Source organism: Cygnus olor, chromosome 24 (genome assembly GCF_009769625.2).
Source record: "Cygnus olor isolate bCygOlo1 chromosome 24, bCygOlo1.pri.v2, whole genome shotgun sequence".
NCBI lineage: Eukaryota > Metazoa > Chordata > Aves > Anseriformes > Anatidae > Cygnus > Cygnus olor.
In genome coordinates this window covers 4,288,474-4,311,592 of record NC_049192.1, presented here as the reverse complement: position 1 = coordinate 4,311,592, position 23,119 = coordinate 4,288,474, and the positions used below count along the sequence as shown (strand labels likewise).

General features: G+C 46.3%; 1 protein-coding gene across 9 annotated transcripts in view; it reads right to left on the bottom strand.

Moving 5' to 3' along the window:
- PPP1R12B (protein phosphatase 1 regulatory subunit 12B) overlaps positions 1 to 23,119 on the bottom strand; it is a 119,613-nt gene that overhangs the window by 43,153 nt on the left and 53,341 nt on the right. For 5 of the 9 annotated variants that reach the window (XM_040536301.1, XM_040536303.1, XM_040536302.1 and 2 more), the window contains exons 13-19: positions 18,663 to 18,848; positions 17,919 to 18,104; positions 4,659 to 4,749; positions 4,031 to 4,201; positions 3,080 to 3,263; positions 2,413 to 2,525; positions 781 to 825 (exon numbers count right to left, since the gene is read on the bottom strand). In XM_040536301.1, coding sequence (XP_040392235.1) covers positions 781 to 825; positions 2,413 to 2,525; positions 3,080 to 3,263; positions 4,031 to 4,201; positions 4,659 to 4,749; positions 17,919 to 18,104; positions 18,663 to 18,848 — 976 coding nt within the window. The remainder of the gene's footprint in view (positions 1 to 780; positions 826 to 2,412; positions 2,526 to 3,079; positions 3,264 to 4,030; positions 4,202 to 4,658; positions 4,750 to 17,918; positions 18,105 to 18,662; positions 18,849 to 23,119) is intronic. The other 4 variants (XM_040536309.1, XM_040536304.1, XM_040536305.1 and 1 more) reach the window with 3 other exon arrangements.

Sequence of the window (23,119 nt, the reverse complement as noted above, 5' to 3'; positions counted from 1 at the left end):
TTCACTGTTTTCTGTCAAAGATTAAATGTGACAACAAGCAGGCTCACCCCTACACAACCTCAAATTTACTATTTTTCCCAGGTCTTGCACAGCATGCTTTAAGTTTCGAAATTTATTTAGCTTTAACATTGTCAGAGGAAGTCATGTTGTCAGGCTTAAATGTGTTCTACACAAAGACAGACAGAAACAAAAGAAACCAAGTCAATTTGGAAGGACCCAACAATTATTATGAAAGGAAAGAAAGGGCCTCGAAGGACGACAGAGAGACTATTGCACGAACAGAGGAACAAAGAACAATCTCTGATGCGTTGCTTGGCAAGACAATTTCCCACAAGGAAACAAATCCATGAGGAGACAAGGGCACAGATTTTGGAAACACAAAACATACTGCCCAAACTAACAGTGTCAGGATGATTCTGAGCTGCAGGCACGCGCCTCCCCCAGGACACCTGACAGCCTTGCTCCCTGGACACTGCTGCTTCGACAGCGCTCTCCACAATGCACGCACCCTTGATTCTGCTCCAGTCCCTTTGGGTTTAAGAACCGCCTATGCAGCCTACAGACAGCACACTTTTGAACTTAAGCCAGTCTGTAGATATTCGGCATCTTTCAGAAGAGAAATCAGTAAGGAAACTGCCACTCAGCCACCTCCCAGTTTGTGCTCAGCTGCTGAACAGAGCCTGAACCTCCGGTGTGAACAGAAGTACAGCCACAGAAGACTTATTGCCACCAAAACTCAGGAGCGAAGCACCGTCTATTTAGAAATACGTTTTCACTTACCCGAGTTTCCTTCACTTCCTCATTTCCATCAACTTCATCATCATCCTAAGATGAAAAGCAAACAATATAATTAGGCAGCCTTGAAAACAGCAATTTATTTTTTTTGTCACAGCAACATAATGTATTGCTTATGAATTGATGCTAAAGCTGTGAACAATTCTTTTGAAATAACTGCCTGCCTAGCTGCTTTTGGCCGATTAGCAGGTAATGTTTGGTAAACTAATGGCCATTTAGGAGATCTTAGTAGTGGAGAAAGCATTACTCTCTTGAGACTGCTACTGTGATTTGAATGCTCCTGAAGACTTGGTAGGAGAGGGAGTAATACACCTAATTTACTTGGGGAACAAATGTTGTGACACTTGAGATGACTACATATCTGAAATGTCGACAAAATATTGACTTTCAAATAACGTCCTCCCCTTCACGTAGACTCCAGAAGGGAAGACTAGCCACCCCAGACAGCTTGCACTTATGCTGACTCTGTAACCCTTGTCCTAACAGCACCATGGCAGGCTCTAGGAGATTATAGAGCAATGGTAAACTACCATGGCATCACATCTGACTCAGTATTGAATTCAAGACATTTTGGAGGCTGTATCTGTGGTTTCATACAGAGATAACAGAGAAATGAACTAAAACTCTGAGAAGTGATTTTTCTTCTGCTCTGAAGCTAGTAACATTGCTCCAACAAGCCTGTAGATAACTGGGCAAGCTGCAAAGCATTCAACAAAGAAAACAATAAGCAGAAAAAAAGGATTACATTTGGCACATGTGCAAAAATGCCAGAATCATCTGAAAATAGTCAAAAGGGGTGTTTGCAACCAGTCTTTTAACGGATTTTCTGATGTTCCAGCAGGGTCCTGTCAACTCGCAACTCCAAATACTCAACATTATGTATGTCTGCCATTGGGAAGACCATTGGTTTTTCATAGTATCGTGCAAGAAGCTTCCACCCCTGAGGTGTATGAGGGAGCTTACACGTCCAGAGCTGGACTGGAATTGTTGCAGACTTAATCATGTTTTCATAATATTTATTGTCCTGCTGAAAAAGGTGATCTATTTCCCTACCTTACTCCCTTTCCTTCTCTAACCAAGGTTTGGAGGGCTGCCTTTCCTCCCTCAGACTGAAGAAATCTCTTTGAAACAGGACAAAAAGAAATGACCATGACACAGCCAGCTCTTCTGCATTATATGCTGTGTGTGTTTTCTGGTGCTGGGCAGGGGATCCAGACACAGGTTTTATTCTTCACCGTCATCCTTTTAGGGGGCCTAAAGTGTAGCCAGATTTGGACTCAGAGGAATTTGAAAATACTTCCAGTAGCTCAAGACCTCCTTCTTCCAAAGAAACCAGACTTCTAATCTGTCTTCTCCCACGTGGGCTCTTTCACAATTCTGCAAGGATCACACTGATTTGTGATCAAGAGCAGGCCTCTCAGAGCCTGCTGCTTGGATTTTACATGGGCCAAAGAGTTACGTGATTCCTTTGGAAGTGCCAGTCTGAAACAGAGTTGGGGAGGGAAGGACTAATGGGAAATGAACTGACCTGGAAAAAATCTGAAGCTCGGAACTGGAAGGAAATTCACCCTGAATATTACAGAATGAGTTTTACTTCTCTGAGGAACTCAAACTCACATCTTTTGTTGAGAAAATGATGCCGGTGCCTCTTCGCCTCTCTTTCGGCCGCCTCCTCTCTCGGATTGACTGCTTGTTTGAAGATCTGTCGTCTAAATCTGGATCTTCGCACTCTAGCCAAGCAAAGAAAGACTGCTTTGGTTTCAGTGATTTACATTTGTGTTTTTGCTAAGGCACTGGGGTTCTTTTCAAGCTCATCAAGGTAATTTTGGCTCGTGTTATATTACAAAGAAGTGATTAAAATGAAATGGAATCCCAGTGCCCTACTACATCTGGCTACTCACACACCTTTCTTTATCAGAGACTAGAGAGAATATCCGAGTTGTCAGCTCTTTCCAGATCATCACAGCTTACTTCTGTTCTCAGGACAAACTGTAGTGGTAGAATTGCTCCCCGCAAGCTCTAAGATCTAAACACTACATGGATTCATGTTACCCAGTTACTTATCCAAAATGGAAGACCTCTATCCCTCTCTTTTACAAGCAATAGGTTGTATCTTACATTAAGATTTCAATTTAAACAAATAATATTTATTTGATGAGATAGCAGCTCCCCATATCTCTCCCCTCAGAACAACAAGTAAACTTATTCTCTGTATACACTCAAAGTTCTAAAACCCATGAAAAACTCTGAGCTTTGAATCTCCTTCATTCTGCTGGGTACGTACCATTTTTCTCCATCACTGTGGCTGCACCTCTGAAGTCTGCCGGATTCACAGAGTCAAGATCTAGATACTTATTTGTTCGAGTTAGATAAGAACTTGTATAAAGGAGAGGTGCTGACGTAGAAGGAGATACAGGTGTTGTAGGTTTGTCTGGTTGTGCTGGGCACCTTAATCGCCGATAGACAGTCTGTAAGCAAACAGGACAAAAAGTTAGTAGAATGAAAAGGATTTGGGACTTTGGGTAACTGAGTAATCTTAGAGAGATTCTTATTAATAAGATTCTTATAGAGAATCTTATTAAGAAATCTTATAATTTTTTCTTCACTGCTGCTGGAAGTGATCACCTCTATCCACCAGATCAGGTATAATTCATTCCATCAGACGGGGACAAATGCTAATAGCATTGTACAGCTACAACATGAGAGCACCTTCCCATTGCCAGGAAGCCCATCATCACTGACTTAGTCCTTACTGCCAGTAACAGGACAAACAAATTATCTCATTGAAACAAATGATTTATGGTGAATAAAAACAGGAGGGATGGAAGGAGGAGAAAACTGGTCTCTCTAGCCTTCCATTATATGCACAACATCTGTGGCATGATGTGAACACAAAGCTTCAGTTCAGTCTGCACAGTAAGGATGGATCCAGGCAACATTTTTATCGTTAGCCTTCACATTTCACTTTCTATGATCTACACAGTTCTATTTTCTGGCAAGACAGAAAAGTAAAATTCTCAGTGGAGAGCAAAGGAACAGGTAACTTCTAACACCTCCATATCCACACCCCTCACGCAGATTTCTGAGGCAGGGATAATCGTCAGTATTACTTCTTTCCAGCAAGTCTGCCCCGCCTTAAAATAAACAGAGAACCCCACACGAATTTCTCCTTGTGTCAGCTATCCTAAATGGTTTCATCAACTCTAACAATGAGATGTAAGGCCAGGAGGATCACCTCATCATCTGTATTTCTGCTCCACCGTGACCGGGTTTCCTGCCTCTCACTGCTGTCCTCAGCAGGCTCAGTGCTCTCAGCTTTCTCACTTTGCTGCTCCTGAGCTTGCCGTTCTGCCCGAGACCGGCTGAAGGTTCGCTCTGCCTCCTGAAGGTCTGTCAGTGTCACACCCTAGAGAGAAAGTAAGAGTGAGAATTTTTTAATTTGTGCAGTTGGATTTCAAGTCTTCCAGCTCAGGTACTAAGTTTAAGATGCCCAGCAGGCTTCTGCCTGGCCAGGCGAATGCTTCTGGGCTTCGCCTTTATGCTAACACCAAGAAAAGCACCATGTTGCCTTTAACACATTTCTCAGTGTATCTATGCAATAAATGAGTCAAAGCAACCCAAATATACATGATCAAGCTACAAACAAAAAGGCAGCTATACTGCAGAAATGAGAACTCTGTGTATGCTTAGAGGATTATTTGGTAATAACTGCTTGTGTGAACTTTTACCAGAATCTCTCCAACACCGGCAGGGCAGACAAGCCCCTTGTAATAAGTAGCAGTATACTAGCGAAAGAAATCTTGCTTCTTTGCACACTGGCTCTCTTCATCCTTCACTTGAACATGATGGTTTCCATTATTTACCTGTGTAGACCTGCGAGTCTGTCGAGCCTGTCTGGATCGTGCCTTTCTCAGTGATTCTGCTTCCTCATCCCGTACTGGAGTCAGATATGACCTGAAAGAAAAAAAAAAAGGCAGAGTAGGTTAAAATAAAAACAGATGCTCTGCCTTCCTGTCTCTGTGAACTCCAGAGTTGAGATATTATTCTTTTTCATATAGACAAATATAATTTTAGCTCCATCTACCAAGACTAATGTTGTCTTCTGCTTTGGGAGAACTTTCCTATGAACATGTGACACACAAATGCACACATTATGTTCTCCCTGCAGCCTCTTTATAAACTCTTTAGCACTGAACACGTTCTGTTAAAAAGGTATAACTGTTTAGTATATTATTTGCTCCATTTCATCTCTTACTGCATTCATAAGGAAAAAAAAAACACCTCTTGTTCAGATTAAGATCTCAAGAACAGAAATCCTGCACTGGCACATTCCTCAGACCCTCCTTCCTGTCATTATATTCACGGTCATATTTCTGCAATCTGCTGTCTTCATCAATATGAAACCCATCATACTAGAAACCGGCTGGACTGCTGGTGTCTTACAAAGAAAAACCACCTTGGAAAGAGTTAAGAAATGAAAGCAATGACCTCCGCGCACCGGAGAAACCCAAGTCCCTTGATACGGAAAAGCATCCAGTTAAAACAGAGATCTTGTCACCACTAGACTTCATTAAACCCATGAGATTTCAGAATTATTCACATGAAAATACATGAACTGAACTCTCTGCACACGCACTCACTATGGAGGAACTTGAGAGAAATTCGGTAGTGCCCCAGCAGAGGCAGAGATTGCACAGCGCTAAGACTGCTCTCCATCCTGGTGCAGTGGCCTCCATCTCGGGGAAGACTAATTAGATTGGACTCTTCAGGCTGGTTAATGGGGAATGGTTATTAACACTGCCTCACAGTACAAGAACAAGTGTCTGAAATGAAATGTTCTTTTGTAGGTCTGTCACCGCCACAGGTTAACAGAATATCAGAGATCTAGATCGGTTCAAAGAGTAATTAGCCAGGAGAGGGATAAAGACCTATCAAGGAATACAGTTAATTTTCCCTTGGATTCTTTTCCTGGCTTCTCCACTACAGACCACTTTCACCTATAAAGAAATGGGCTGAACAGGTTTTTCGTCTGATCCAGTAATTTATTAGAAAGATTACTGACTTTGCTGCACTACGACAAAAACCCAACGAATCCCAGAGGGTGGATCATTCTGAAATCGTCCCCCCCCCAAGCTTTTATCCATCTCTTCACAATCGTGTGCTTAGCACTGATTTTAGCTAGCTCATGGCTGGCAGCCAAACGCACGCTGACCTCCATGGCTAAGCAGATAAACTCACACCACTTAATGGGGGTTGCTCTGATTACCTGGAGGTACTTCCATGGGGGTACCTTACACCTCGATGGGGCAGATATAACAAAGTCTTCTCACCTAAAACTGGGTGCATTCAACACGGTAAACCATGCCCTGAACTCTGCTGAGTGTCCTGCCCAGGTTTCCAGAGTATAAGGAGAGTGTGAAGGATCATCCGTGCTGGAGACGCCGGCGCTGCAGACTTCTAGAGGAGATGAATCATCCTCTGGGAGCTGGCTACGATGGAGATGTCTACATCCGAGCTGGCCAGACTCACCGAGCTGCACTTCCAGGGTGCAATTCATCACCTTCAGAAAGAGCCTCCAGCACAGATCATGTGAATGCATTGCAGAGGAGCTCATTTCTTCCCATTGATTATCCAGACAGAAACACTAGCTATGATGGATATGCCAACACTGGAAGTGCCTAAAATTCAGAGAGATGATTGCCTCCCAAGAATTTGCTGTTTCATGAACAAAAAAACCTGCCATTTGATGCGTGAAAGCTATGCAACTCCTAATTTTGCAGACGAGAAGTTCTCTTTTGCTCCCCTTTATGCTGTGCATATGGGCTACCCAGGTAATGGCACATTAAGGGAACAATAAGCACTTCCCGCAGCTTCTGACACAAGCAGAATAGCTGCTATTAGCACAGCATCCAGAAGTAATAAGCCACCTACGGGAAGAACGCATTTGTAAAATATACTGCAAGTTAAGTTCAGAGCAGTAGTAAAAAAAAAAAATCCTGAAAGGTGTAAACCAAGTAATGCCGTGGCTAAGTCAGGTGGCCAGTTCACTGCAGCAGCTCTGAATCAGCAGAACTTGCATCTCGTGCTGCAGGATTTCAGGATTCAGCAGTTCTCATTGACAGGGCAGGAGTGCAGGAGCTACATACCTGCATCAGGGAGCAAGAGGATGAAAGGTGAGACCTGTCTGTGCCTGGAGAGGAATTCAGCTCATACAACAGCACGTATGCAGAAAGCCACATCGTGCTTGTTCAGGAACACTCCTGGTAGGCGTGAGGACCATGAGGTCGCGCTTCGAGCAGCCGAAGTACTTCTGCATGCAGCACAAAAAAGACCGAACTCATCGCCACAGGATGCAGCAGAGGACAAGGCAGATTTTCCAAACAGATCAAAAAAAGGTTACATAAATCCGTGGAGAGCAGCTCAGCACCAGCTGCTGAAGACAAGGTGTGTTGTGCCCATCGGGAGCCCTGCGGAGGGCTCTGTGGCAGGGTCAAAGCGGCAGGTTTGCAGGAGCACAGCGAGGCTGCTGCAGGGTTTCCCTTCCTTCAGTGTTCAGCTACAGCTTTGTGTAAAGGAGGCCAAGTGTACGGACCCAGCAAGATTACAGCGAGAGAATAAATGTTTCGTCTCTTATCCCTTCATTCTCCCAGACCTTTTTCTCTGTGCTTCCAGAATTTATAGAAAAATAGGAATATTTTAAAAGCGTCATTACAATTTTGCATGCCTAACCTGTAACACTGACTTAATCTCCAGCACATTTTGCAAGTCAGAACAGCACAGCTCAGGCTGCAGCCTTTATTGATTACCAACTTTTGGTTTCCATTTACACAATTCCCCAAAGCTTGGAGCTCACCCAAAGCCATTTTACAAGTCTGAGGTAAACGACTGTTCTGATACAAATCAGCAGAGCCACTGCACAGGGACACCGCCGGTTTCTCTGAGTAAGCAGCTCCAGCCTTTTTCTGGCGACGAAGGAAGGTGGCTGTGCTGTAAACATCTCCAATGCAAACACAGACACTGCACCTGCTGGCAAGTCAGCCGCGTTTTTGCTCTAATTGACAAGGGGGATTTTTTGTTTCCTTTTTTTGGGGGGTGGTGGTGCTGGCATCAGGAGGTAAAGACAGATTTTACAAATCTGGGCGAAGCTTTACTTTGCTTACAAGCTGAATTTTAGGCTACTGGAGCATGCTAAATGGGAGGGAAGGAGAAAAGTGAACAAATTCACTGAAAGGAGACAGCAAGATCTGATGCAGCCACAAAGCGAGGCTGGGCTAAATGGCAGAGGGAGAGCAATACACTGCTCTCCAAAGCAGAAAAATTGCAGATCACAGCAAGCTGAAGGGAACAAACAGCAAAAGCAGTCTGTAAACAATCCACAGAGTTTTTAATTATTTCAAGAAACACACTGCTTAATGAAGTGCAGTATCTACGGCATCCTATTAACTCCAGCAAACATCACATGGTCCATGCAGATCTTTAAAGAAGCGGCCCCGTGCATTGCATTTCCTTGCGCTAAGCTTTCTCCGAGAGATGTTTTCTCAGAGTTTTGGTTGCAAGAACAAGCAGCAGAATATAAATTGTTGGAGATGCGTACATGAGAGTCTGCAAAAACACTGCAGAAGTTTATAGTTCCCGGAGACAGAGACGAGCGTGTCCTGCTGCCACCAGGCAGCTACAAGCTTTTGGTTCGTGCATTAGCTAGAAACGAGCTGGGAACTGAGTGATTACTCTGGCTTCCATTTAATTCCTTCAGTTTTCAAGAAAACACCAGTTTTCACTGTTAACTCTTTTAAGGACACTGCCACACAAACGTTGATCCCAAATTGCTCATCACCATCTCACGCCAATAGCAGCAGCAGTAAAATACTGATAGAAGGGGAGATTCGAAACAGGGCAAAAGGAAGCCTGGATCCACAAGCTGGTAAGGCAGGAATACAAGGGTCTCTGTCTGTAGGAGAACCTGTGCTAGAGAAAATAAGATCATGCTGTGGAGAGAAAGCCCTCCCAGGCAAAGGGCAATAATGACCCCTGTTAACTGGTGCACAGGTAACAAGATTATGATGAATTTCTCCACAAAACACAGAGGCTTCTGATAATCTCATCACAACACCGCTCTCCTGTCTTTCTGTGCCAAACTCTTTCAAGCACTTCTAACCTGAAGCACTCGTGACAAACACCATCCACCGCCGCGGGAGCAGGGAGCCACCTGCAGCAGGGAGGGCACGCCAAGAACCCCTAAAACTTCCCCAAGTTTTACATTTTCATACTTGGGTGACGCAGCACCGGGAAAGCATTTGCCTACAAGAGAGTCACCTACGTGGGTCAAAGCTTGGAGCAGATCTGGAAGCTAAATCTTCATTAAATGCCACAGCTGCCCATTTGTCAAAGCAGTCGGTGGGTTTTGCCTTGCTGCCAGTGCACCACAGCTCTGGATACGCACAGCCCTGAGCTGCAGGGGGCCACGAGGGATTGCCCCAGCCCCACCAGGTCCTTCCCCAGCACGCCCACGTTCCCATGCAAGCGCAGGAAGAAGGGCTGCTGCTTGGCAGACAGTAACTAGAGGTGTCTGGTCCCTCCAAACGCAGCACTGCTGGACAAGAACTGGGGCCATGCCTGATGCTGGTGTTACAGATGAGATCGTGGAGCGGGCAGGAGCCTCTCCAGTGCCCCCCAACCCCTCTCTCTTCTCAGTTCAAATCCTCTTTCTACTCTGGGAGCAACTCTACGCTATACTCACTAACCACAATTACTGGAAGCCACAGTCACCATGTTTGCAGAAGTCAGGACAAGACTTTTGGTTCCTCCAGCTCAGGATAACGCGGGCAGGAGGAGCCGGCACAGCTTTGGCTTCCTGCAGGCAAACAGCTCGTTCGGCACAAGGATGGCCATGCAGTCATTCAGACTCTAACGACTGAAGTCACTTCTCCCAAGAGCACAAGATCACTGTTCTAAACACTGCAGTAAATTCAACAATCCTTATCATACAGATATGTAATATATATAGGTATAATGAAAAAAGGGAGAAAAAAGCCTGGCAAAAGCCATAAGAACTGATACAGTTCCCCTGGAAACAACTGGAGAAGTACAGCATCCCAGCAATGCAATCCTACAAGCTGGAAACTTGCCATTAGCTAAGAAACTATCCATAAGCCGGGGGAGGGAAGAGCAGCAAGAGCAAGCTTTGCAGGAAACAATGCTGACAGCAGTTCCCAAAATACAATTTATTCAGCTGGATAATGAAGCATGTATGCAGCAGCAGATCAGGCATTGACAGTTACATGGGAACAGTCAGAAAAGACACCTTCCTGCACTCACAACCAAGCAACAGGTTTCTGTTCTCCCCTGTATTCATCCCTGCGCTAACTTGGTCTGTGCATCAGCCCACAGCAACTGAAAATACTCGTTAGAGAAGATGCCATGAAAAAAAGTTGTCTGACCATAATTTAACAAGACCATGCAACAGGCAGGAGAGGAGGATGACATGTCAGACTGAAAATGTTGGAGCAGGGAATGAGGGGAGAGACAGCCAGACAATGCTGAGTCATTTAATAAGCCGAGGACAAAAGGATAACGAGATTTCAAGATCACATTCTTAAAAGCGTTTCACAGCTGGCTTGAAAAGGCTCGCCTGAGTATTCCCCATTTTCAGGCCTCTGCTTTTCTCCCTCATGCTAGTCCTGGCTGTTGTGAACTGTCATTGTGTTTCAATCTGGACTGTGAATTTTCAGCTCATGGAAGTTTAAAGGCCTGAATTTCAATCATCTCTTTACAGTAAGATTAGCAGGATAACAAGCCAAAGACGAAATTCTCTATTTGCAACAGCTTTGCTGTGCTCAACACGTTCAGGTGGTGATCCGAGAGATTAAGAGCCTTGTGATCTTTGTCACTTGCTAATCAAAACAATAAGTACCCTTTATCCTTCCTCAAAACTCACACTTTGATGTGATGTTTACAATGGTTTGAGGTTACACGTATGGCAGCTGATGCTCTAGGAACACTTCCCATCATACAGCGACTGCGTGTGTCCCATCTGCCCGTGTTCATCTCCTCCCATGCTCTTCGGAAAGCAGAGCTGCTCCTCTCCTGCTGCATTCCCATGGCAGCTAGCTCAACGCCAGTCCTCTACAGGCTGGACTACTGCAACACAAAGAAGTGAGAAGTGCCCCAACCACGGACCAAGGTGGGAATGGGTCCTGCTACTCCCTGCCCCAGGTGCTCGGGTTCTCCTTTGTGAGAAAGGAAAGGCAACAGCCCTGTTACCTACTGAGTCAGGAGGAGTCAGTATGGAGCTGGGGGAGACAGCACTTGGGCTGGAAGCTTTTAGATGATCAGTGTTATCCCTTTGCATTAATTAATATCACCTGACATCCTGGTGAAATGGTAACAAACGGCACGGTGATCACGCTCCTCAAACTGACCACCTTGTCTGGGGAGTGGCTGCCGGTCTGTGGCCCTAGGCTGTTACAGCTCTTTCAGAAAAAGGGAAAATGACGTTTAACAACAACAATAATCCAGGAAATTTTTCTGTAAGACAGAAGGAAAGAGTTCTGCAAACAAAGCTGCCAGCCAGCAACACATTTTCTCTACTGAACTTTGCTTTAGTTATTCACGGCATTAGTTGTAATTGTCCTAAGTGCAAAGCTTTCCAGGCTGGAATCCTTTGAAATTGGTTCATGTTCAGCACAGGACATCGGGTGCCAATATACAATGCTGAGCAGTTTATCACTGCATCACAGCACAAGGTGCGCTGGTGTCTGCAGTCCTCCGGGGCTGGATCTTTGCATTAAAAAAAAATTGCTGCATGAAATGGAGCGGGATGAAACTCCATCTCCTGCCAGCTGATGAACGGAACGCAGACGCTCTGCCTCCTTCAGTATTTCTCTCTCATTATCAAGTAAGCAGCAAGTCAGATAACACAATCTGACATTTAAACAACCTCAAGGAGACAGCAGCTTCCCCAAAAGCTAGTTTACAGACAAGGCAGGAAATTCCTGAATAAAATTCACTGGACAAAAATCTGAATATTTGGGAAATTACCTTTTGCAACTAAAAAAACCAACGAACTTGATGGCAGTAAGGAGGATTCAGCTACTGAACTACATAAACCTTAGGAAAAATGCTCACTTGGCAGACAGGGCTGCACAGCCTTCGACTGCCACCTCGTGGGAGAAGGCATTAAACAGCTGCCCGAGTAGTTCCATGGGATACAAACCATGAATCAGCCCCATCTGAATTACAGAAAACATCGCCGAGTATTAATAATGTAGAACAGATTTCCATTTCCTACCGAGCTAAGATTGCAATTTCTTAGAGTTGCCAGAGGCTCTGGTTCAATTTCATGAGTCTGCTGTTCCCAGGGACAGAAGATTTATTAAGTTTGCTCAAAAACTTTTTCTGCAAAAGTCCCTGGGTCACTACCTGGCTTCCTTTGCTTCTCCACCTGTAGCATCCACGGGTCGGTGCTGTGGAGCAAAGAAATTAACAGAAGAGCTGATTCTGTGCTATGCTAGCTCTCAGCTGCACACTCATACGGCATCTCTACAAATATTTCAGGTACGTTCTTTAGTTTAACGGATGTTTTTGGACACTGAAAAGTATGGGAAGATGTTTAAGTTGGTAAATGCCCCTACTCTGAACATCCAGGTGATGATACCCAGAGGTGACTGGGATCCTGCCTACAGCAGCTGCCATTAGACGAAGGGGCTCTTAGATACAACGATTAAATCCGGGGAACACGTCAGCAGTTATGGTTAGTAAGTAAGGAGGAATCGCGCACAGACTTGGAACGTAGGCAGGGATGGGGAAAGGCAGTTTTACCTTCTGCTTGCTCCATGCTGTCAAGCTGCAGTTCTTTTACACTGGTTAGCTCAAGCAGTGCCTGCTTCGTTTCCTTGACCATTCCTGGAGGATCCTGCATATATTCCCGCTTGGAGTTAGCAGGCCAACCTACAGCCTGGGCTCCTCCGCCCAAAGCAAATACCAAAATACCCCCCTTCCTTCCCCTGAGCGCTGGATAAAGGCAGCGGGCAGCTGAGCACGCAGCAGCACACCTGCTCGCCTTCCTTACAGGAAGCAGGGCTCAGCAGCAGTGACCCCCATCCCACACCTCGACCTTTTTCCAAATAAAAATGCAGCCTGATTTCTGATATAGCAGGAGCAACCTCGCCTCGTCCCAACATGGAAAACCCGATGGCCTGAAGAATTCCTGCCCACCCACGTCATTCAGCCAGCAGCCTTTTAAAAAAAGGACAACTTTATCTCAAAGAGATTAACCGCAAAAGCACGGCAGATAAAACGCTTTCAACAGCAGGTGCCAGATGATTGCTCGCTTCTTCACAAGACCTTTTAACTTCTTGTTGTCCGCTGGGTAGCGGGATGGGAAGCTCTCCCTTCCCCTGCCACGGTGCCTGGCATGGGCGTCCCCACGTGTGCTCCCCCGTGGCCTTCCCAAGAGAAGTAAAACCGCTCAGCGACAAGGATTATAGGGTCAGCCACCACTGACAACAACAATAAGGTGGTAGCAAGGCAGTGCTCGCAGCTTTGCTCACCAGTTCCTCTCCAGTGACATTTAAACACCCCTTGAATGCAAATTCCATGGTTTATCTCTAAGATTTCATGTTTTTTGGTTAAATGATAAGGGTTAACGGACGCATCAGGCATCTGCGCTCACCCCGGAGGAGTCATGTTCTCAATTTGGACAGGACAAGAATCACGAGGTAAAAGGACTTGCCAAAAATTGTTCATCTAATAGTACTGGTGGAGGAGGATTCAGTTATTAATATATTATTAATATATGCTACTATAATTAGCAGCTGGATCCTCAGAATGAAGGAACAAAGAATGAATTCCTCTTGGGAGTGAAGCAGAAAAGAAATATTTGCCAGGCACATTTACCTTGTGTGTCAGTGAACTTTCTTCATCTGCAAAAATTTCTGTGGAAAGCTTTAGAGGGCAAGATGCCGGGCTGACCACGGCCTTCATCCCCAGGACCCTACGAAAACAAGCCCACCTCACTCTTATTCTTGATTTATCTGAAAAATTGGGCAGAATACGTTAAAAAAACATAGGGCAGAGATGTATCTCCTGTCTCTAGCAGCTGGCCTGACGGCGAGTACTACCACCTTGCTGGAACCTTCCTGAGGAGCAGGAAGAACACCCGACTGCAAAATGCAATTGTGTAAACAAAGCGGATGGGGGAAAAAAAGAGGAAGGACAAATTAAATTCCTAAATCTGACAAAACCAGGTGCGACTTCAAGTTCAAGAACGTCCTTTTAAAACGATTACACAACGGAGAGCACAGACTCAGGACCTGCCTTCAGAAGCTCTTGGGGAAAGCTCGTCTCCCCGCACACAGGTGCTGCCCACGGGCTGCAGGATGCACGGCGGTCTTTCCATCTGCCCTGGGCTCCGGAGCAGTTTTTCAGACCCAGAAAAGCTTCTCAGAGACCCTAAGACCTTCCTCTCAGTGCCACAAGTCACGTCCCAGCTCGGTGTGACCCCCAGCCACCTCGCCTCCACGTGCAGGGCTCCCAGGGGAGACGCGGCCAGGCAGCGCGGCGCTCGAACCGCAAGGGCACGATCGTGCTGAATTCTGCGAGGGAGCTGTCGGCGGCACTAGAGGCCGCTGTCATCTCAGATAAAGGCGGATAAAGGCAGTGGGCTGCAGCCAGCAGGACCCCCCTCGAATCCCCACCACCTGCTTGCACCGAGCAGAAACCAAAAGGACGGCGGCTTTGCACCGGGGGGAACAGGATCCACGTGAGACAGGGGATGGAGACGGGATGCAGAGCACCCCCGCGCCCGTAACTCGCCCTCAGAGCCGGCGTTGTTCAGAGTTCAGCTGGACGAACGCATTTGCAATGCGAGACAGCTTGGCGCTGGCAGGAGATCATCAAAACGGCCCGGCAGCAATGCTCATCGCTGGCTCCGAAACTCCCCCAGAAAAAGAAGAAGAGAAATCGACTGGATAAGATATTGATTCTGGAGGATGGCACGTTTCCAGCCCCTCGGTGTCGGCGCTCCGCAGTGCTGCAGCAGAACGGAGGGAGGCTGAACGTGCAGCTGGGTACCTGTAAATACGCACGGCAGCAGCCTGGCCGCCTGTCCCAGCCATATGGCCCTAGCAGCAGGCAGCGCTTTGCCACGGTCAGTGCAGGCACACAGACCGCATTACGTTCCTCCGAGCTGGGCTGCCTCCTTTGCTTTTTTGTTCTTCCCTCCCCTCCGTAAAGACACGGGTACGGTTCACGCTATTTTGCGGCCACCGGAGCGTTTGCTGAGCAATTTGGCCAGCCGACACGTGCGGCAGGTAGAAGACAGGGAAGAAATGCTGCCGTGGGCCAGGGCGAGGGCTGCTGGCTGGCAGAGGATGCACAACCGTACTCCTGAGCCCTTTGCTCCTCGTTCCTCCCCAGACCTAACACAATCTTCTGCTCTAACCTTTTGGCTTCGCCCAGACAATTTAAGGCTACAACTTCGGAGCCATCGCTGTGATCTAATATTAGATGATAAGCTTGTTTGTGTTTTTGTTGCTAAGAGAAAGCCGGAGCTTTGGAAACACTGAAGCAGACCAAATGCTCCTGCAACAGCTGCCGGTAGGAGCTGAAATGCATACAGTGCTTCCCTGACAACTGTTTGCCATTTTCCTTTCTTATTTTATTTTCCTGAAGTGGGCCTCCTTCCAAAATCAGCTCTTCCCATTTAGGTGACCTCTCCTGTTCCTCTAGGTCCATGTTTCCTAGTTCAACACATGCAGGCAGCGGCTCCATCAGTGTATCCTGCTGGTAGGACATACATCCACAAATGAGGTTTCCTCCACCTGTAAGCACAATGCATCATTGCCGTGTTTTTTCCCTCGGTAGTTTCAGAGCATCGATTAAAGGTGGGAGGAATTTTCTGGTGTTGATCCCTTTGCATTAACGTAATTCACAAGAGATGGCTCGCTAATAAAAATGCAGGAGACAAACAGATCTCCTGTATTATTTATAGAAACTGATTCGGCAATAAATGCCGATGCAGTGATATTAATAGATGATCTTTTTGGCATTTACAAGTACTGTCACAGTCAAGCTCCCTGTCTGGAGACAGTGCCAAGACTCTGGTGGGTTTTGTGGAGACCACTTCTCCTGGGAAGAATCTAAAGCTTCCGCAACTTTATTCTGTGCTTGCCAAAACAGAGATACTGTTGTGAAACGGTCTGGAGTGTGAACTGAAAGCACAACACACACTCTGTCCTCTTGCACAATCTCTCTTTGCACCATGAGTATCTTTGGCAGCTCATCTCAATTCAGTTGCAAATGACACCAAGCCAACTGACCCTAGCAAAATGACAAGGAGCATGCAGAGGCACTCCTAGCGCTAACTGTAAGTGTCCTTACAGACAAAGACGACACTCTGCAGCAGCTATTTCAAATTATTTCCCTGCATACAGAGTTGATGAATGTGGTTCATAGAGAACCCTTGCAATACCTTCAAAGCACTACCTGTGCTAGCTCTAGAAAAAAGAAAAAAAAAGCCTGAGCAACCTCACAAGTCTGGGTATTTTCCAAATAGCACAGACTAGCTTGCTTTCTTGGATCCGTTGCATCTGAAGCAAAGAGAAGCATGCAGCAGGCACGCCCTCCTTCCACCGGAGAGGTCATGGGGCTGCCTGCAGACTACATGGCACTTCGGAGCTCCACCATCTTTATCTTTACAAGCTGATAATTTCCATTATTGCTTTTCACATCCTCTGGCTTGAGGCCATTTAAAATATGTCAGAGTATTATCTCCACACTCAGGATGGTCTGTATTTCACGGAGAAGTTATTATTTTAGTTCAGAAGAATCTAGTTACTGGAAACACTCCATGAACTGGCTGCTAATTAGAAATACACAGCTCATCACTGCATTTTATTTATTGCCATTTCACCCATGCCATCAGAAGGGACAGATCTTGCAAAAGTTTACCTGTTTACAGGAATAAATATGGATCACTCGATGCTCCGTACTTAAATGCACAAGGTAAATTTCCTTTAAAAAGAGTACCAGCTATGCCAGGTTTATATTTTCCCAGTCTTAAAATCACAGAACCGTAGAATGGCTTGGGTGGGAAGGGACCTTAAAAATCATCAAATTCCAACCCCCTGCCATGTACAGGGACACCTCCCGCCAGAGCAGGTTGCTCAAAACCCCATCCAGCCTGGCCCTGAACACATCCACAGCTTCTCTGGGCAGCCCGTTCCAGTGCCTCACCACCCTCAGAGTAAAGAATTTCTTCCTAAGATCTAATCTAAATCTCCCCTCTTTTAGTTTAAAGCCATCACTCCTTGTCCCATCACTGCACCCCCTGACAAAGGGTCCCTCTCCTGCTTTCTCGTAGACCCCCTTAAGGTACTGGAAGACCTCTATAAGGTCACCCCAGAGCCTTCTTTTCTCCAGGCTGAACAACCCCAACTCCCTCAGTCTGTCTTCATGATATCACACAGTAAGACGTACCACCAGCTAGATTCAGATTAATTCAAAATGCTGTTACTGCTAGAATAGCCTTGGTTGTATGTGTCAGACTTCTACCTCTGTGTTAAGCCTTTGATTATAGTCAACGGAAAGAAATGAATGCTGCTGGAGGGCAGTCCATCTCCTCCTGTGTCACACACCTACGTGCTCCAGGAGGATTTGTTGCCCCCCCCCAACTAAGAATGGAGGGACCTAGGGGACTTGGGCAGCAGATGTCTCCATGGGGGCATATGCAAACTGAACTAAGAAGCAGAGGGACGCATTTTTGTCTGAATGCATCTCAGCCCAAAGCTCTTTCAGGAGGGGCTTTGTGTTACAGAACCTACAGCAAGTGGCTCCTGTGCTGTCTGTCCCTCTCTGCACAGAGGCCTTAGGGACTGAGATTAGCAGCAGAGACGACTACTGAAGAAAAACGCCGAGACACGCTGAAAGGACAAGCAGAAAACCATGAAACTAAATTTAACCTTCAACCCGGTGATGACTCAGTTCAAAACCTCAGGATGGAGCAGGGGCAGCAGCCTGGGACTTCGCGCAGTGCCTAAGAAACAGCTCTTACACCCCCCTGCTGCCACCACGGGAGATCTGGTCACAGAGGAGGAACGAAATGCACCGGCACTCTGCTCACTAACCTTCTGCGCTCCCTGGCTTCCTCAGCTGAGAAGTCCTTTCCTGTAGTTGAGGCAGCACCGGCATTGGCAATACCGTTAGCAGAGCCGAGCACAGCACGGTTTGTGATTACACCTAGGGGGGTGCTAGCAGAGAGGCCCTCTGTACTTTTCTCTACAGCAGAATCAGTTTGTTGCCTGAAAGGGGCTCTGAAATAGAGAAGACATAATGGAAAGCAAAGCAAGTGAACTCAACTGCTAACCGAGACCAGCCACCTCCAGGGAACACTGACAGCTCCTTCTCCTTGTTCTGCGCTTGTGTTTTTGAAGGGAACAGCACAGAGGAAAATGAGATTTTGAAATCTTGTAGAAGAGTAAGCGAGAGGAATTCATAGTTAGTCTTCACGTCCCTGTTCGCAGCAAAAATGATTAGAAAATGTAACTGGTGAGCAGGCAGAAGGAATGAATGCCAAGACACGTACAGTGAACACCCGAGAGCGGCCTGAGCATCCCCTTGGATTATACCAGGGCGATAAGAATGCACAGTCGACCACTGCAGTGAGTGAAGAAGCTAAGGTCACATATGGGCAGTGAACTGCTTCCTGGTGCATACACACTACCGAAACTGTCCAACGTAACCACTCCGGAATTTCTTATCAAGGTTTCCCATGTGGAAGTACATTTCCAATCCACAATCCATTCCAGAACTCAGAACTTCCAACCCAAATGCTGATTTGCTGCAGCGTTATCTCAGCTGTGAGCCGTTACCTGGTATACTGGCGGGCTGACGCAGTAGTGTTCGCACCGAGAGGTGTGGGACAGGCAGAGGCAGGTTGCCACGGGGCGCTCAGTGAGGTAGATGAACCAGTGGTAGTGGGTGAGGTAGCTAGAGATGTATTGCGACTGGATGAAATGTAGGGACTGCTGAGGTCACTACTTCTACCAAATGAAGCACTGTAAAACATCACAAAATCACTTCCTTCAGAGCACAGTAAATATCCAACAGAACATCACCACAGCCGGGCTCTCAGCTGAAAAGGGGGCGAGTATTACATCTTAGCAAAGTGTACGCCAGGGGGTTAGAGTACACCGGCGTCGCTGCAGATCACTCACACGCAGGCCAGCGCGAGCAGCACCTTTTAGATAAGCCCAGCTGAGTTTCAGCGAGAGAATAACGGCGTGGAGGTGAATCAGTGAAGATCAGGGAAAGGAAAAATCCTACCGCAGTGGAAGCGGCACACCCAGAGCACCCCTGTGTGCTGGGGAAAGGCAGAAACAATGAGCAAGGATCAGGTTGCTGAAAGCAGGGAAGGAGAGAGTGACAAAAGCAGGTCTGGCTGCCTCACCTCCTCAAGATGCCCAGTACTTCCAGTTTTAAGAACCTGTTTTCAGTGGCTAAAAGCTTAGGCATAGAAGAAGGGTTGAAGCTCTAATTTTCTTTAAGGCACATTTGGCACAAACTCTGTATATCAGGAAAATCACTACCAAAACTGTCCAAAAATATTCAAAAATGAGCAAGGAAAATACACGTTTTGCCATTTTAATGCAAAACCCTTAAAACCAGTACTGCTGAAATGCTGTAAGTGCTCATACTTTGGAGAAAAGGAGAAGGGCTCTCCCATGAGGATATACCCAGAAAAAATCCTCCCTAAGTAGGATAAGTCGCACACCTCTAAAAACAGACTTAATAAAAGCTGAGAAAACCTCCACAGTGCATGTGCCACAGCCCCATATACAGCCAGGCTGCTTGTTGTCTGCATGCATGCATGATCTAGGATCCTGTCACACCTGACACACCCAGCAACTGGTATTCCTGGCTGCTACTGGTCAGACTGGGCTGTCTGCAGGATCAAAGGCTAGGAAGGCTGCGTCTCACGCCCTGCATCCTAACGACTCCCATGCAGGCACACATGGAGGAAAGTGGTTGACAAAATACATCAGGAATAAAAGCTGACCTAGAGGAAAAGCAGACCAGGACAAAAAACTGCATGTTTGTGGGAAAGCCAGGGTAACTGGACTGGAACTGGAAGTTACCACTACAGCAAGAGTCAGAGAGCAGCCTGAGGCTGAGATAAAACTTGAAGGGGGCAGGACAACAGCCAAGGACAGGAGGTCAGAGGAAGGAACCCGTCCGATTCACTTAGGCACTCAATTTGCAAATCACTTCTATATGCCAAGGAGCCCGGCCAGCCCAGAACAAGCAGCTGGTCCCTAGACAGCCAAAGGAGAGACTGGAGCATCCTGGAAGGCCTCCATGGGGAGGAACATTATATTTGGGCTCTTCATTTGATGGCTGTTTGCCAGATCCAGGTCCCAAAGGAACAAGCAAATTACAGTCACCAGGTAGCAACCTCCACTGGGCTCTAAACAACGCTTCCTCTGGAAAGCCAGCCCCAGCCCAGAGCATGCAGGAGCAGGAAATCATTTTGGAAGAGAATGCCTCTCCTTCTTGGCTCTCTGCACTAGAAGAAAAGGTGAAGCCTTGGAGATGGGCTGGGAGGAGGGTAAGAGCGGGGAGCTAAACCTGGCTGGCGTGGGCGTGCAGAGCAAGCAGCCGTCGAGTTGCAGAAATGAGGGGGAGAAATCAGGGCCTGGTGTACTGGGACGATGACTGCAGCGGAGCATGCACCAGGGGAATGAACAAGAGGAGTAGCCTGGGAAAAGCTGGAGGCAACCCTGGGGGGGAGCGGGGTCGATGTGGCACCATCCCAGGGGAACCCAAGGCAGAGAGGCTGCGGTGCGAGGGGTGGCTTCAAAAGAGACAAGGAACTTGGTCAGGGAAGAGGTGGGACGGTTATTCAGTGAGACCTGACAAGTGCTTCAGAAGCAAAAAGGTAGCGGCTGAAAAGGGGAAACAACAGGATGGAAGGAGCACCAGGTGCCTGGAGAGCAGAGATGGGAAGAAGGGGGAATGGAGGAGAAGAGCCTGGTGATGGCACGGGGCCAGCTCCTACATGCACAGGCCCCGGGTGGCAGGGAAAGGTGGTGCTGGGGCATCACTCACTCATTCCTGCTCACAAGAAGGGAGCCGAGGCATTGCCAGCTCCATGGGAATTCACCTCCCCACCCCGTCACCTGGCACGGGTGGCACTGCGCAGTTTGGGGAGGATTCCAAGGCATTTATTCAATTGTTTACATTTGATGTGAACAGAACCAGAAAATCGCAAGAAAAAGGCAAGCTGGAAAATCTTGTTAATTAACAGCTGTGTTCATATAAATCTGTAAAAAGGAAGATTACGAATTTATGCTGAAGAATCCAACATTAGAAATAAAGGCACCGACACACTGCTATTCATTCTCTAACATAACACCATAACATAGCCATGAGGGAATGAGCAATGAAATGGAAAGCAACATTTCAAATCAGTAAAAAGAATAATTCTGGAAACAGCTAAGGCAAGTGGAATTTAAAAAAAAATCTTTAAAACCTTCAAAACCTTAAAAGGCTTCCACATACACTAAAAAAATGTTGGCCCAAAATATGTAACTTTTTTTTTTTTTAATTAAATATTCTGCCACAGGGTGTTACAGAGAGCAAAATGGGATTTGCTTAAGGAAGTGGGTCACAGTGGTTGCTAGTAAGAACCATGGCCTAAGCATGACCCCTGGCTCCGAAATTAATGATTGTTGAAAGCAAGGGTAGAGGGGAAGGCTGCTCTTAAGTTACTCTAGCTTTTGCCACTTGGTCTCCAAAACGAGCTGCTGATGGAGTCTGGACTGCCTCCTAGAGTCTGGACGATTGGTCTGGCTTGCTATGATGGATTTTGTGTTAACAAAAATAGTAAGAAGGAGTATCTGCAAATATGTAAAAAGAAGAAGAAAACTGAAAAGGTGATTTCATTTTGGTGCGAGGCATCTCTTAGGGTTGATGTCAAAGGAAGGATGGTGAATTAATTCAATCTGCTCACCAGTTCTCCTCCAAATACTTTAACACAGAGCTGATGTGAACTGGCTGTTCAAAGGCCAACATGCACTAAAATGGAGAACAGGTTGTCAGAACAGGGTTTTGTGAACTTTTTTTCGCTAGTGGTACACCCAGAGAGAAAGCAGAGTGAATGACAATCACTACCATTAGAGAAAGAGGTTTAACATTTACTTCAACTAGAGCTGAAGTGCATTTGCAAAGTTAATGCAAGCCATTTTGTCCCCATTTAGCAGAAAAGCCATTTTCAACATCTTAAGATGCTGTTGCTGTTGTTTACTCTGTTTGGGGGGTCATAAAAGTGCTTGCAGAATGTAACTAGGTATCTTTATGGAGTTTAGTTAAACGTTAAGGTGAAGGGGAAATGCAGATGCACAGTAGTTGTCCTGTCAGTAACATACAAGTATGTCATGTTCACTTTAATTCTTTCTCTCTTAGGATGAGCTTTTATCCTCTGGAGTTGTGTTTTCCAAATGTTAACAAAACTCTGGTGACAAAGAGCTTATCCGGAACAAGCAGCAGGTTCAATTTCTCATCTTATAGGCTGATGCACAAGGCTGGTGAAATCAGAGGTTCAATACAATTACGTTCAATTTCTCTGTGCTCTTCTACAGAAAACGTTAGGAGATAGAGGGCAAATTGATCACGGTTTTGTTCTTTGTAAAATCATACAAAACCGTAGAAAGTGCGCATATCCCTACCCTTTATTCCTCAGCTGGCAAAGTTATTCTCTGTAACTGCTTATAATACAACACCCTCCTAGAAAAGGCCAGAATTCAGCCTTTGTGACAGGATACTTTTATTAGCAAAATACCACTGCCAGCCAAAACCTGAGCTGGTCTCTGTACGGGTTAACCAAGGAAATACGGTACAACTATGTGAATGTAATATTACATCTGGTTCTGGACTAGATGAGATAGACAGTCAATGTTTGTAAAATTTCAACAACCCTTTTAGTGGTGGTATTGACTGGACTGTCTCATACTAGGGAAAACAGTAAGGCATGCCAGCTGCAGGAGGCAAAAGTTTTCCAATGTAATCAGCTGCTGCTTGTCGGACTGCCTTTTGAGAGAGCTATGGAGGTTGGCCTGTCATCATGTCCCAGGATAGATGTGAAGTCACTGCAATGGATCAGCAGATCAGGAAGAGTCTACTGCTCGAAGTGGCTATCTGCTTCACCTTTTGTGGAAATGGGTCTGTATGTGCCCAGCAATTGGACAGACATATCCTAGAACAGAACTTACCTCTACCAGCATGAGTATTAGAACACAAAAAACATGCCTCTTCCCAAATCTCAAGCAAT